This window comes from Lampetra fluviatilis, chromosome 28 (genome assembly GCF_964198595.1).
Source record: "Lampetra fluviatilis chromosome 28, kcLamFluv1.1, whole genome shotgun sequence".
NCBI classification, from domain to species: Eukaryota; Metazoa; Chordata; class Hyperoartia; order Petromyzontiformes; family Petromyzontidae; genus Lampetra; species Lampetra fluviatilis.
The window spans coordinates 10,364,585-10,380,189 of record NC_136302.1 but is presented as its reverse complement, the minus strand read 5'-3'; the positions used below and the strand labels follow the sequence as shown (position 1 = coordinate 10,380,189).

The following is a 15,605-nucleotide window of genomic DNA, read 5'->3' as shown; positions in this document are numbered from 1 at the left end:
AATTGGTGACCGTGCCTTCCGTTGTAACGCTCCGATGGTTCCTCCGTACGGATCACTCTGACGTTGTCGTCCTCGTTCTGTGCTGATGGCACCACGGATCTCCCTTGCAAGCTAGCTGGGTAACTGGCTACACGGGGGCTTTTTTCCGTACAACAAAGGAAGGCTGGTTGACTGATGATTGATTCTGTCACGCCGCTGCCTCCAAGCGCGTCTGTTCTCTCGCCTTCAGTTTTCTCAATTAGCTGCGATACTTCTTAGTTTTTCCTAACCCTTGGCCAATTGGCTAACCATTTCAATCTGATGTACACCGCCCAGAGCGGTGGTTCGTGGACCCCTAGGGGTACGTGCCAGTGTCCCAGGGGGTAGGCGAGGTGATTTATACCATGTGCCTCAGACTGCCACATTCATCGTGCTCAATATGCTTACATTATTGACGTTCGTTTTTCATACATTTATTTCTCAGAACTGTGTTGGGTCACACAAGGGGGTACTCGGTTGAAACAACATTCAACAAGGGGCAAACAGTCGCCAAAAAATGTTGAGAATCACTGGCCGAGAGTGCTTTGTAAAACAGATACTTTACGCACATGTAATGTAGACACTGTCTTGTTCAAATATATATATTTGTTTATTGCGGTCCGCCCCACTCGATGGCATGTTAACGGGTAGACGCGAGTTGACTATGCACAGTGGGTGACTTCATGTAACTGCGACATGACGTTCACCTATATAGCTGGCTGACTATATAGGAGCCGATGGAGTAGCAGCTACGGCGATTAAATATAATCTCCCCCGAGTCTTCCAAGACGATAAGGTGACCCGCTCTCAGATGGTGAGGTTGATCCACTCCAAGATGACGACAGCGACAACGGTCCAACTTCGATTCTCCACAGCAGCCCTGAGCCCCGCTCCGTGCTTCCTTTTATCTCCCCCTCCGGCTCAGCCACGCCCCTCGACTCAGCCACACCCCTTTTCCCCGAACACTCTCTCTCGCCTCATTTGACCCTGCCTGTCCCTATCACATCAATTACTATTCACGACCACTAGACCTCGTATTGTCCATACATGACCCTGCCTGTCCCCATTGCTTCAATTATTATTTACGACCACTAGGCCCCGTACTGTCCTTACACATGTAATGTATCATTATTATAAAGTATTTGATTTTCTTTCATTTTCAAAGTGAAACTTGCAGCTGTTATTTGCCGTGCACACGATGCTCTGCATTTGTGGAACTTAAAAAAACGATCGTCTACGCAATGCCATAAGATGGCAGCGCAGCAAACGGGCTCACGTTACCAATTTTCGCGGATCTGTGGGTGTTATCGCCGGTGCAGATTATCCTCCGCGCATGAAAAAACATTTCAAGAACATTCCAAGCATCCCATATACGTTGAACAAAAACCTCGCACCTGCTGTTGCGCAGTGGACATTAAAGATCCATTTCGATTTAAAGCTTTCGTGACTGCAGGGATTCATCTTCTTGGTTCTTTCGGTAAAGTCACGTAGAAGGGAAGTAATAAAATAATAAAAATAAAACATAATAAAATAAAATAATTCTCACGACGTTTCGGCTACAACGCAAGCAGCTGTCAGGTGAAGACGGCCATGTGTGCCGGCATCACTGTTCAAATTTTTCTAACTTGATTATTGACCTGCAAATTACTTAATCGGGTAAAATCACATCGCAACATCCCCCCCCCCCCACTGGCAGACTATACTCGTCTGTTAAACATGGCATCTTTAGCGATAACCTTGTGCTCTTACAAAAGGCACAAATACCAAAATGTGCTTATTTATTTGTATTTTTTTTTTATTTTGTATCATTCAGGTTATTATACGTCTCGTGTTGGGTTTTCACAGTCGGAAGTTTCTGCACATCGTCTGCACCTTTGTGTCCCTATTGCGGATTAAGCGCGGATAATACGACACGTATCCCTACCACTGCCAGTCCGGTGGGTGAGCACGTGTATTTTATGCAGCATCGTCATGCGCACGGCATAAATATTCGTAGATCGAGTTTCGGGGTGCGGATTATGGGAAGAGTGGATAATTTGAAGTCGGGATGAGCCAGCTTTCACTGGATTATTACTACTAATAGTATTATTATGTACAGCGATGGGAATAACCCTGTACTGTAAATATTTCTCAAGTTGACTGAATGCATAGGATGCGTAGTTAGGCTACTGATGCGAGTGTTAACCACGGCCGCGGAACGTAACCCCCTATTTTCCCATAAGCCTTTGGTCTTGCCAACCACGGATTTTGCCAACCACGGGGCATTTTCAGGACTCTAAACTGTCCTTTCATTTCCGCTTCTTCGCCTCCCAGCATGCACCAGCTGCGACTGCTGCTGCTGCCCTTGATACTGCTGCTGCCACAGGGCACACCCTCTGGAGACAACGGCGAGGAAGAGCTTGGAGAGGTGCACGACGTCTGCGGGCTGCACGGGTCGATCGAGTCTCCGGGCTACCCAGGGCCCTACCCCGACCAGGCTCTCCACACCTGGCACATCTCCGTGCCGTCCGGGTACCGTGCGCGCCTGCAGTTCGCGCACTTCGACCTGGAGACGTCCGTCAAGTGTCAGTATGACTACGTCAAGGTCAGAGGTCAATCGCGTCCGCGGGTTGTTCTTATTTTGGGGGGGGAGGTTTGTGACGAGCGCAGTGGTGCACGGCGTGGGCTGGGGCACTTTGGGCCGGTGTACAGCAAATATTGATAAACAGCTAAACCTTTGTGATGTGCCCAACCTGTTGTCAGAAAGTCCAGACAGAACTCTTGACAATCTGTGAGCTACCAGACGTTGATTGCCAGAGGCGTTTGGCCTCAATTTTCCTGGATTTGTATACTGCAATCTAAAAGGGTGGGGAAATGTGCAACCCTGCAATTGTAAGGGAGATCTAGAGACAATTTAGAGAACATTTTTACCGACTCTTTTACACTGGCCAGATATTTTGGAAGAGATGTGAGTACCCACGCGATTCTCCACCACACGTGACCCGCCGATGGGCTGTGGTGCATCCATTTATGCTGCCGGGCAGACGAAGGAAAGAGGGCATTTAAGAAACTCGCCCGGATTGCAATTCCAAGGTGGAGTGTGCTGTGTCTCTCTCCCCGTGGTCGCGCAGATTTTTCTCTGGGTCCTCCGGTTTTTCCCTCTACATTTAGCATCAATGTGCGTTTAGAGTAGTTCCCTGCTATACGTTTCCACACGATGAGCTACTTCATTGAGCTATCATTTGTGGCCGGGTCGCTTCTGAAAAAGAGCCGTATAGCTCAGTGGGCCTTACTTGGTAAACAGATATATATATAACCATTACATCACTAAGGTAGCGTGCCATGTGCATGTTGAAACGACACAGTTCCTTACACAGATCATGGCAGTCCACATATGCTGAGGTCATAAAATGTGCACGTCCCAACTGCCACGTAGGAAGATCGCATTTGTCGGACCAGCGTGCTCACCACACCACGGCGGCATCTCTCAGTGTATCACGTACGTACAGCCTCTGTGAAATTCTTGTTAGGCATTCGTATCTATGATGTATGTTGAACTTCCCTCACACCGTGCATAGCCAACCGTGCGGGGGAAGGACAACAAACTAATCACAAAAAGCAGTTCTAAAGAAATTAGTTTTCAATCTAGATTTAAAAGTGTATAGCTCCAGTGGCTTCCTAATATCGGAAGGAAGAGCGTTCCAGACGGCCGCAGAAGCGCATCTGAATGCGCGCGATGTGCTGACCACCGTCTTTGTTCGATGGCCAGCAAAAAGCCACCGCTGCTGCTACTGCGAGGATGAGCGGAGTTCACGCGACGCTTTATGCTCCTCGACGAGACCAGCAAGGTATTTGTGGTTCATTTGCAGCAAGCACCATGTGTGTCATGAGCACGACCCAATGATGTAACTCTCGGTGCGGATGCAGGTCTCAGCCGGTAACGAATCACTGGACAATTTCTGCGGCCAAGAGAGCATGGACGGGGAACACATGCCGGGCAACCAGCTCATCGCGGCTTCTGGCAACAGCATCAACGTCACCCTCAGGACCGACTTTTCCAACGAGGAGCGCTTCACTGGGTTCAAGGCGTACTTCACCGCCGTGGGTATGGCCAGCGTCGCGCCCGGTTGAGTAAATTTGAACCACGCAAGGGCGCTGCACGGTTTACGACGCTCGCTCTCAAAGAGAGAGACAGGCAAGGCATGGGGAGAAAGCCTCAGAGTAAGCGGGAAGGCAGCCAAGGTGGTGAGCCGACGCCAATGAATGCTCAAGCTCTGCAGGCCTCTATATATTAAGATGTTATCGGCCAAACATGTGAAAGGAATCCATAAGCGTTTTTTGGGATTCGATCGCATAAATATAAACGTGTCGTTAAACCCGCGTCCGCGGGGGGGGGCAGGAGGGGGGCAGGGAAATGGTATTTCGAGACATCTGTGCGATCCGCCAACCCTCGCCTCCAACGCAGTGCCGGATTATCGTAGTAGCAAAAGTAGCTACAAACGCTATGGGCCCCGCACTTTCAAGGGCCCCACGCTAAACGCTTTCAAGCGATCAATTCCGGTTCAGTGAGTCTGCACTTGCTCTATTACTATAGTACTATACCGCCTTCGACTTTTCTGAACGACTGGGTGTTTAAAGTTAGCGATTTTGTCGTATTATCTGTCTGTATAGCAAATGAAAAAATACAATTACTTTACTATGCAAGTAAAAAAATGTGTGTGTTTAATATTTATGGCTTTTTTTTTATTTGGAGCCCCTTTATTACATCATGCTACAGGCCCCGCACTAGCTTAATCAGGCACTGCTCGGACGCTGCTGCATTGCAGGGGTGCGCTAACTGCCGCCCGAGGATAGGCGCCCGATCTCGGCAGAACTCAAAGCTAAGCAGAGCCTCGGAACGTCGATCGCGCTCAGGGTGAGCAAACGATTCGTGTGCGCGCGCAAAATGCATCGCGACACGGGGCTTGCGGGGCGGTGCACCAAAATAAATCAATTGTTGTACCGTACTGCTATGCTCCATTGCCGATGCGAGCCGCCATCGCCGACCGGCACCGAGCGGCCGTGGTGAAGTATGGTCAAAATAACCCCCGCAACGCGCACGGGCGTGGGGAGGTCCCTCTTCCAGCGGTGGATTGACAAGAACGGGGGGAAGGGGGGGAGCGAGCCGCTTCTGCCAGAGGTCGCAACCGGGTTCCCGATACCCGTACCCTACCCGATACCCGGCTACCCGGCCGGGTACGGGTACCAAGTTTGCGACCCTGGTGCGGCCGGGTACGGGTAGGCCGTGAGTCACTGGTGAGTAACAGTTTGTCACTCATTTCCCAACGTCTTGTCTCTTCTCACAATTCAAGTTCCTAGAATCAACCCACCCGCGCCTGCAACATGGCTTCATCCCAGAAGTTGCAATCAGAAGTCGCAATCAGGTACCCAATAAACGTACCCTACCCGTACCCGGCCGGGTACGGGTAGGGTACGTTTATCCGGCCGGGTACGGGTACGGCCGGGTACGGGTAAGGAATTAAAACCCGTTTGCTCTTGGTCGTTGTTTCTCTCCTCCTGCATCGCCCCGCAGACATCGACGAATGCGTCGAGGGAGACGCCGGCGGCAATGAGCAGGCGTGCCAACACGACTGCTACAACTACCCCGGCGGGTTTCACTGCTCCTGCCGCTATGGGTACCAACTGGACAAGGATGATCGCACCTGCACAGGTGCGTGTGTGTGTGTGTGCCTTAGTCTTCGTGTAGTGTAGCGGTTAGCGCTACGCTGCGCTATCGAACCTGGCGACCCGAGTTCGATTCCCGCTCACGGCCAACACCAGTGATGATTATTTGAACCGTGTCCGAGGACTCCCCTAGGTCGACTCGACCTCAAATGAGTACCTGGTGCGGTGTGTAAACATCGCCACTGGGGAGACAAAGGCAGTCGGGCGTGGTGCTGGTCACCCATCCCCTCGTGTACCGTTCCGGCCTTCATAGGTGCTCACTAACAGCACATGCCCCTACAGTCTGTTAAGGCTATACGGGGGATCTTTGTGTGTGTGTGTGTCTTTGTTCTTTCTGGCTCCTTCACTCGGGGCAGTAAACTGCCAAGCAACTTTTCCCGTGACCTGTCAGCGAGCCTAGCCTGGCACAAGCAATGTAGTAACATCGCTGCCATTTAGTAGTGAACGGCGGTTGTTGTTGTTGTGTGTGTTTGAATGTGGGAAGATGGGCCACACCGCCATGGCAGTGATCACACTGTGTTATTCTGGTTACCATGCTGACAGACCAGAGCTGAAAGGGGCCACATTAGGGAAAATTTCCACCAATAATAAACGGTATTGAGTTTTTTATTTTGTTATTATAGAAATACCTTGACTCTGTTTCACATACAATCCAACACTAGTTTTGTTGAAGAATGAAACATTTGTTCGAGTCACTTCTAGAAGCATGCCCATGCACGCTAGTGACATTACCGCTTATGTAACTGCCATACATTTTGCCCCTGAATATCCCAATAAAGTAATTATTGTTGATGATATAAACAAAAAAGACTCGTAAGACAGACGAGAACAAGATTCTTCAACTGAAGGCCTGTGGGCCAGATTTGTCCCGCGATGACCCTGGAGTGGGGTAGTGGTATGCCACGCCATGGCCTGTTGAAAAATATGGCTAGTCATGAAGAGATGCAGATGAGTGTGATGGGAGATAAACAAGAGGCCTGGAGACAACAAAGAAATATAAATTAGTAGTCACACGTAGAGATGTTATAGCATGTCCCTTCTACAACATATTACGTAACGTGGCCTGCCAGCACACGACAAATGCTATGATGTGGCCCATCGAAAAATATCGTTCAAGAAACCTGTATATATTCTTTCGCACCGTACGTAGTCAACCGCGCTAATCGGAGGTGCGGGGAAAGGACAACAAACTAAACACAAAAAGCAGTTTTTAAGAAATGAATCTAGATTTAAGAGTACATAGCTCCAGCGTCTTCCTAATATCGGAAGGAAGAGCGTTCCAGACAGCCGCAGAAGCGCAATTGAAACCTCGCGATACGGTGATCGTCTTCATTCGATGGCTAGCCAAATGCCGCTGTGAGGATGACCGGAGTTCGCGTGATGGTTCATGCACCTTGACGAGATAAGCAAGGTATTGTGGTTCATTTGTGGCAAAAACTTTGTGTGTAAACCCTGGCCTAGATTCGCACGTACTCTAAAAGATAACATCCATTTGATTTTTTTTCGTGGATCGTGGCTTTCTTGAAGGCGCACGTTGCTAAACTCCAGAACTTTTGGTGTCCCTCGTCCGCCAGTGGAGTGCAGCGACCAGGAGTTCACCGAGCGACGAGGCGAGGTGACAAGCCCCGAGTACCCCAGGCCATACCCCAGGGCCTTGCAGTGCAAGTTCACGCTGCGTCTGGAGGAGGGCTACTTGTTGACCCTCAACTTCCGGGACACCTTCGACGTGGAGATTCACCCCGAAGTCAACACCTGCCCCTACGACAGCCTGACGGTAAGTAGTGCTGACAACAACAAAGGTAAAAGTGCAGACCTGCAAATGTATTGCTCAGGCCAATTCTAGCGGAACAGGCCTCCACAAACAGAAGCTCTACAGAGCCCTGCTTGAGGATATTTTCGGCCTACTCTTCCATATGTTTGGCTAGATGTTAAAATGTAACGTGGGGAGGGGTGGGGGAAGCTGAGCAGACTGCTTAGCTTTAGCCTCCGTGTGATCTGATGAGATTGGGCACATTCCAAGAGATTTGATCCGTGGGCATAGCAATAAAATAGTATAATTTCAGTACGTAAATAAGTGATGTGCTCCCTTTATCGGATGTGCATCCTTGAAAACTTTGCATTGACCAAGATGGTGACGTATGGTCACAATTTGTTTTCGCCTGGCATTGACATGGTTAGGGCCAGATTCATGAAGGGACTTTGGGAGCTGCAGTCTAGGGCCTTGTATCTGAGCGCCATCTCCAAAAAAACATATACAGCTTTATAATGGTTCTAATACAAAACTGTAACGTATGATGAATCATATCGGAACGTTGGAAGTTAAAGTTATAGCATAACTGCGTGTATTACTACAAGCTATGTACTGAAACTATTTTTTTTAAACTACTTTTATTTTACCAGATAAGGCCCACTGATCTATGTGGCTCTTTTTAAGAAGCGAACTGGCCACAAATGATAACTCAACAAAGTGGCTTATCACGTGGAAATGCATAGCAGCCGAATACTCTAAAGGCATGTTTCTGAATGTGGAGGGAAAAACCGGAGGATCCGGACAAAAATCCACGCGGATCACGAGGAGAACATGCAAACCTCCAAATACACAGCAGGCGTCATGGTCGGGATAGAACCCACGACCTCCTGAATACCAGGCGAGGTAGTTAACATCTCATAGCCACCGTGATGATGATGAGAGAGACACCGCAAACTCCAAATACACAGCAGGCGTCAGGGTCGGGATCGAACCCACGACCTCCTGAATACCAGGCGAGGTAGTTAACATCTCATAACCACCGTGGCGCCCAATTAAAAAGCCCAGTCGCCTGGACCCCCTACGACCCGTGCAGTTACACCGCCAGTGGTGGCAACGAGAAGCAAAACCCTCGTGGCTCTCCTGGCCATGTTTGTTTATTGTAGTACGGAGTTAGAATGATGGCTTTAATCTAAGTTGTCTTGTGGTTGTTGTTGTTGTTTGACTTGCATCCCACTGGGATTTTTGCACAGCGTTGGTGTACGGTGCTTTTTTTCTGGAAGACTTTGCAGTTTTCTCCTGGATTTTTCTGCTTGCGCATAGTCACTTTAAGATGTTTTCCGAATGGCTCACAGGGCTATACCAAATAAATGAAACTGAAAACCCGTGCCGTGTCCGTGTCGCGTGTGCCCGCGCGCTCCCATCAGATTCGGTCGGGTGGTCAGCAGTGGGGGCCTTTTTGTGGGAAGACTCTGCCCGACCCCATCGAGACCAAGAGCTCCGTGGCCGAGATCACCTTCACCAGCGACAAGTCTGGGGACAACACGGGCTGGAGGATTCACTACACCTCCGAGGGTCAGAACGGCCACAGCCATATAAAGCAGTGCAGACATGGCATGATTATTATTTCTATCTTGATTTGAAACTTTCGTGACTGCAGGAATCCATACTATTTGGTTCTTTCGCTAACGTCACGTGACTTTACCGAAAGAACCAAAGAGTATTATTATTTCCGTTTTTGTAAATGGGGAATGCAATTTTGCCTGGCGGGAGAAAGAACGTGGTACGGTATTATTGATATGTGTACCGGATTTATCTTTTTTTTTTACTATGTTTAATTTACCAGGTATTGCCCACTGAGCTATACAGCTCTTTTTCAGAAGCGACCTGGCTACACATTATAGCTCAATGAAGTGGCTTCTCAAAAAAAGCTATATAGTTTTGTGGGCCTTACCTGGTAAAATAAAAAAAATATTTATAGTTGAAATAGTTTATAGTTTTACGTACAAAACTTGCTGATGATAAACCAACGACCATGGGTTAAACAAATGTGGCCAACGCCATGACATCACATGCAACGCGTGCTTCCCTGCCCATGTACTGTGTGTATGTTGAACCTCTTTTGCACCGTACGTAGCCAACCGTGCTAATCGGAGGTGTGCGGGAAGGACAACAAACTAAACAGGTGACGTCATCGCGTGACAGATGCAAAACTACGTGTGCTGAAAGTAGTAACTTCTGCCACGCCAAAAAAATATTGCCCTCTAGCACCCGATTAGAGTGGCAAAATTAAGAGATGTTTTTACACTCCCGTCGACATCAACATCAGCCGTACGAAGAAGGCGGAGTGTGGCAAACTTGCGGTGATGCATAACGCTGTACATCGCTTATGGGCCACTCCCAAGTGGTGGGCCCTCATGTGGGTCTAGGCCATGTGAGATTAAGTTGTGGGGTGTAGTCAGTCCGTCAGGCCACGGGTTCCCAATCGCTGCTATGAATACCAGATATCAAACCAACTAAAAGAACTGACGGGCCACGCATTGCAATGGATAGGAGACGCAAGCAGTGTGGGGGTCAGAGGAAACAAGCAAACAAATCTAGTGGTATTCTTAGGTTTTTTCGGTAAAGTTACGTAGGTAAAAAATTAAAATTAAGAAAAGTAAAATAAAAATAAAATAAAAAAAATACTTGATACAGCTGTCGGGCTGTGACGGTTCCACCTGAAGACGGAAGCTTGTGTTGCCTCCGAAACGTCGTGATTTTTATTTTTATTTTACTTTTATTAATTTAAATTTTTTACCTACGTGACTTTACCGAAAAAACCTAAGTATATGAATCCTTGCAGTCACGAAAGCTTCAAATCTAGAATTAAATCTAGTGGTGTCACCTCTCCCGGTTTTCCCAGGATCGCCCCGTTTTTTTAGGTAACTGCTGTCCCAGGGAAAGCTGTGTGTCTTCCCGAGACATTAAAATTCCAAGTTTTGTTTTCGTCAGTTGCGTAATCAGCCACCACTCAAGACAACGCGTCCACATGTCGTTGTCCTCTCTTTTGGTATTGTGAGATATTCTTATTGCAATGGAGTATGTCCCCGTTTGTTGTTACTCTTCTTGAGCCCTATCCCTGGCCGTAACTAATCAGCCAACCACACACTAGTAGTAGACGTCCCACGGACCCCTCGGCCTGTGTTTCGCCACGACCCTTTTCCCCGTCTAACCGCTTTTCAGTTTTCACGTTCAGTGCCGTGTGTGCATTCGAACGCGGTCAAAATGTGTGTTTTTGCCGTGCGTCATTTGTGGCTTTACAGGCATCGCCTGTCCCAGCGTGAACGCGCTGACAAATGGTGACTTCGAGCCAAAGCAGCTCACTTACCACTTCAAGGACGCGGTTGTGTTCTCTTGCGAAATCGGCTACAAACTCATCCAGGTGGGCGGGAGCGACTTCGCGCGACGCTGGGATGGCCGGTCGATTGACGTTGATTAGTCGGCTCAAAGTTGTAATCGGCGACTTTTTCTTTCGTGGTGGTCGATTACTGGGGCCCGCTTTTTATAAATGTTGGCCGCTCGGACATCCTGCATCCCGAAGGTGGGAAACCTCCCAAGAGGTCACGCCCCACGTGATGCTGCTGATGATGCCAATGAAGTCACTAAGACGTGCCCATTACCTCCCGTCCAGCGGCACACAGGGGAACAGAGGTAAAGGGTTTTTTATCCCCCTCAACTATTTTCGTGTCATCCAATTCGTTAAGTATTGGAATATATTTAATCGTTAGCGTAATTGGATGGTTATATAATTCGAACAGCTTTGTGTATTTGTGCATGTGTACAACCTACACGATGGTCACGACCACATTCTTCGATGCAGAAGATAACACGAAATGATCACCGCCCAGAAAGCTAAGATAAAAGCATGCAATGTAACTGCAAAACATGTCCTGCAAATAGCTCCGTCGGGATTATGCACAGCAACAACATTTGCACTCCCTACTGCAAAAAAAAAACTTGACAAAACCCTCCTCATATATCGTCTTGAGACTCAGGGAGACCTTGCTGGATTAAAGAAGCATCATGAAAAAAAAAAGATTGGTACAATGACCAACTCGATACTCACTCATACTGGAATAGATTAAGGTCTGTGTGGCGACGTGTGCAATCATTTTCTGTATTCTGCTGTCGATATTTTATAATCCTGATTCATCTGGACGCATTGATGACGTTGCTGTTGTTGTTGTTGTTACTCATGTTGCTGAGAATTATAATAATCGTAATTGTGATGTGGCTGCTGCTGCTGCTGAAGACAGCGATGATGTTGGTGGTGGGGGGGGGGTTTGTTACAGAGTGAAAATGGAAAAGAGGCCGAATCACTGCGGATGACTTGTCTAAATAACGGGACGTGGGACCGCATGCCCCCCACGTGTAAAAGTAAAGCTCACTGCTCCATTCCCCTCGTGCTGAACATCACATAATGTGTCCGGCCGACGTCTTTCCCCTGCATGTCAAACAATCAGCTTCACTGACTAATTTTTTTTTAAACTTAATTTGAAGCTTTCGTGACTGCAGGAATTATTCTTTGGTTCTTTCGGTAAAGTCACGTATAAAGATAAAATAATAAATTAAATTAAATACTAGCATACGACGTTTCGATTGCAACACAAGCAATCATCATCAGGTGATGATGATTGCTCATCAGGTGATGATGATTGCTTGTGTTGCAATAGAAACGTCGTATGCTAGTATTTAATTTAATTTATTATTTTATCTTTATACGTGACTTTACCAAAAGAACCAAAGAATAATTTTTTTTTCTCAAAACTCACTTATTGTTTTTCCTTGCTTACCCCAACTTCCCTCCCCCCTCCCTTTCCCATCATTTGCACCATCATCCCTCTTTCCAAGTTCCCAACCCATTCATAACACTCTCTCACTCATCATTAACCACTTTCATCGTCGTTAATTTCACACCTCATCACATTCATGTACTACCATCCTTTTGCACCTACTCATCTCACTGTTTTTTCTGTACCTTTGCTAATTTTCTATTCAGCGTCTTGATTAATGCGCTATGGTCAATGAAATTAAGATAAGATATCTCAGTGCCGCAGTTCAAACAATGGGCAAGTTTCTTAATATCATGTGTCAGTCATGAGGATTGTGGAATGTCAAACGGCTGAACCTACTTACGATGTCTAGTTTATATAATGTTTAAAATGTACGCATCGTTTGCTAGAAAAATTATGAAACGTTGTGACTAAATATTGAATAATTTCAACTGTTTACATACCAGAAGTATTTTTTCCAACCTCTTCACATACCAGCTGTTTTTTTAGTCCAGCTATATGTATTCTACCGTCTCCTTCCCCTTAGCCCAAATAGCACGGTGCCTGTATGTGAGGTGGCACAGTGGGGAGCACAGTTGGTGGATCTGCCAGTCATCTCAGTCAACCCCATGGCACCTGAGTCTGTTCCGTGACCTCTTGCCAGCGGACCTTCGACACGTCACGTGGCCTCAAAGTGCACCTTAGCATGGCAAAAGTGCCTTGGTGACAGCACCGTCACTTGTGGCGAACGCCGGTTGTTATTTTATGTATTAACGTAATAAGGCAGTGATTGTTGAATGTGACAGTTGGTGACGTTTCCATCAAAATCACTGCTGGTGTCTTGTCTCTGGCAGTTGTGGATTGCGGTTTTCCTCCGTTGCTCGCACATGGCTTCACTGACCCGTTCTTCCCGACTACAACATACAACGAAAAGGTCACGTTTGAGTGTTCAGATGCCTATCGCTTCACAACACCCACGAACGGTGAGTACGTTGGCCCTAACGCGTGAAATTAGTGTTCACCGTTTTTTCATAATCAACGATTTTTGGGTTTAGATCGCGTTATTTATAAATGTGTCGTAACCCTCCACCACCCGACACGGCCAATCAGTAAAAAAGTGTCACGTTGACAAAAGACAAATAGTTCACTGCTTTAGCCCACCGGTGTGTTGAAGCGTGAAACCACAACATTTATTCGCCAGAATTGCCCGATGATGCTGGATGCAATTACCAGCGAAACGTCGTACTCAAATTGTAAATGTTGTGGTTTCACGCTTCAACACACCGGTGGGCTAAAGCAGTGAACTATTTGTCTTTTGTCAACGTGACACTTTTTTACTGATTGGCCGTGTCGGGTGGTGGAGGGTTACGACACATTTATAAATAACGCGATCTAAACCCAAAAATCGTTGATTATGAACAATATTGGTCGCGAAAGCCTACGTGTTCACCGTTTTTTATTGCTACCCGACCGTAATTAAGGCGGACGCTTCTTTGTCATTACTAGCAACATGTCCTGCCCAAGCCCACTTACATTTCTTGAAAGCCAATGGGATGCACTTTGGATCTTTCGGTAAAGTCACGTATAAAGATAAAATAATACATTAAATAATAGCATACTACGACGTTTCGATTGCAACACAAGCAATCGTCATCAGGTATAAAAGAAAGAAATAGCAACAAAAATCTAACCAGCAAAACTATAGACAGACATATAAGCAGACAGACATCACAAAGATACACAGAGAGAGGACACGCATCGGCACAAAGAGAGAGATCGTCTCTGTGACGGGGCCTTAAATAGAGAGAGGGGGGGCGGGGTGCCCCCCCCTCCCGATGCGTGTCCTCTCTCTGTGTATCTTTGTGATATCTGTCTGCTTATATGTCTGTCTATAGTTTTGCTGGTTAGATTTTTGTTTCTATTTCTTTCTTTTATACCTGATGATGATTGCTTGTGTTGCAATCGAAACGTCGTAGTATGCTATTATTTAATTTATTATTTTATCTTTATACGTGACTTTACCGAAATAACCAAATAGTAATTCCTGCAGTCACGAAAGCTTCAAATTAAGATCCAATGTGATGCAGTCAACCTGCGCACATTCCACAATCCACGCTGCTCCTCTGTCTATGTCTTTGAGAAATTCCAAGCCTGCACACATCTCCGTACTTATTCCCAATACGTCATCATGCGCACCAACAGGGACTTGCACACAAGTACGTCCACGTCCACGTGCACCTCGTGCTCTCTTTTAGCCCCGCCCCCCGCCCCTCCCGATACGTTCCATTCATTGGCTACCACATTCTGATAAGCCCCCCCTCTCCTCCCCCTTAACTTGTATTTAAGAACTTGCATCTTGGAATACCTGCCTCACTTGATACAGCACATCTGGCTGTGACGGTCCCACCTGATGACGGAGACTTGTGTTGCCTCCGAAACATCGTGATTTTTTATTATTTTATTTTTATTAATTTTGATTTCATTTTTTACCTACGTGACTTTACCGAAAAAAACTAAGAGTAATATTCCCACGATTTTAATTTGTAGCTTTTCCATCCTTTGCACACTTTCAATCCTCCTCGTTAATGCCCGTGTTCATTAATTACGTATGTCATGGCAGGTTGTGCACATTCAATAAAATAAAAACAGATAAATACATTTATGTATGTTGAACTTCGTTCGCCACCGTACGTAACCAACCGTGCTGATTGGAGGTGCCGAGGCTAATCGGACGTGTGCCTCGTATATGAGCAGTTTCACATCAACGGGCATTTGGCAAAGGAAGGGTAAATTGTTGCCACTCCAACCTCCTCCAGGACGTCTGGCGAACGTGACGAGGTAGAACAGAATTCCTTCGAGAGGGGATGTCTTGAGCTCTCTCTCTCTCGAGGTTTTTTTTAATCTCTCCCTGCAGTGGTGGAAGGGATCTGAGCACAAATGCGTAACAGAATCCATTTTTTTACGCACGATGTTGTGCTCATAGCGAGTGAGCTGACTGGGACTACTATGAGGAGGTTCTAGAAGAGAGTGGCGAATCAAATTCCAACGAGACTGGTTTGCTATTACCGTTGTGTTGGCCTCCTTACTGCAGCCGCAAAGAAGAGCATCCCCCGAGACTTCTGGAAAGAATCCACTCCCTGCTGGACAAAAGAGACTGAGCACCTGCTTCGACAGGACAACCAGTGGGGCAGCCCACAGGGTCGAAAGGAGCTTTTAAAATTAGCCGGATGCCAGCTGTGAATTGAGCCCATTGAAGGCCCTGGACTTCACACACTCCAGCCGCCATGCCTGGGGCCTACTAGGAGGCCTCTTTGCTGCCTAAC

At 47.1% G+C, this 15,605-nt stretch overlaps 1 protein-coding gene across 1 annotated transcript; it reads left to right on the top strand.

Moving 5' to 3' along the window:
* The first annotated feature begins 2,332 nt into the window (after nt 1-2,332).
* Nucleotides 2,333-15,522, top strand: LOC144942666 (mannan-binding lectin serine protease 1-like). Its single transcript, XM_078869466.1, has 9 exons — nt 2,333-2,602; nt 3,925-4,102; nt 5,570-5,707; nt 7,296-7,495; nt 8,896-9,043; nt 10,774-10,892; nt 11,803-11,887; nt 13,137-13,265; nt 15,374-15,522. Exons 1-9 carry the CDS (start codon nt 2,333-2,335, stop codon nt 15,520-15,522), a joined length of 1,416 nt encoding a protein of 471 aa, XP_078725592.1.
* The last annotated feature ends 83 nt before the right edge of the window (nt 15,523-15,605 follow it).

Bases quoted from the DNA above. Each gene is read 5' to 3' on its own strand.
- LOC144942666 (XM_078869466.1), top strand. From the start codon at position 2,333: ATGCACCAGCTGCGACTGCTGCTGCTGCCCTTGATACTGCTGCTGCCA. The intron at 5,708-7,295 runs GTGCGTGTGTGT...CTCGTCCGCCAG, and splicing joins GGATGATCGCACCTGCACAG to TGGAGTGCAGCGACCAGGAG. The intron at 9,044-10,773 runs GTCAGAACGGCC...GTGGCTTTACAG, and splicing joins GATTCACTACACCTCCGAGG to GCATCGCCTGTCCCAGCGTG.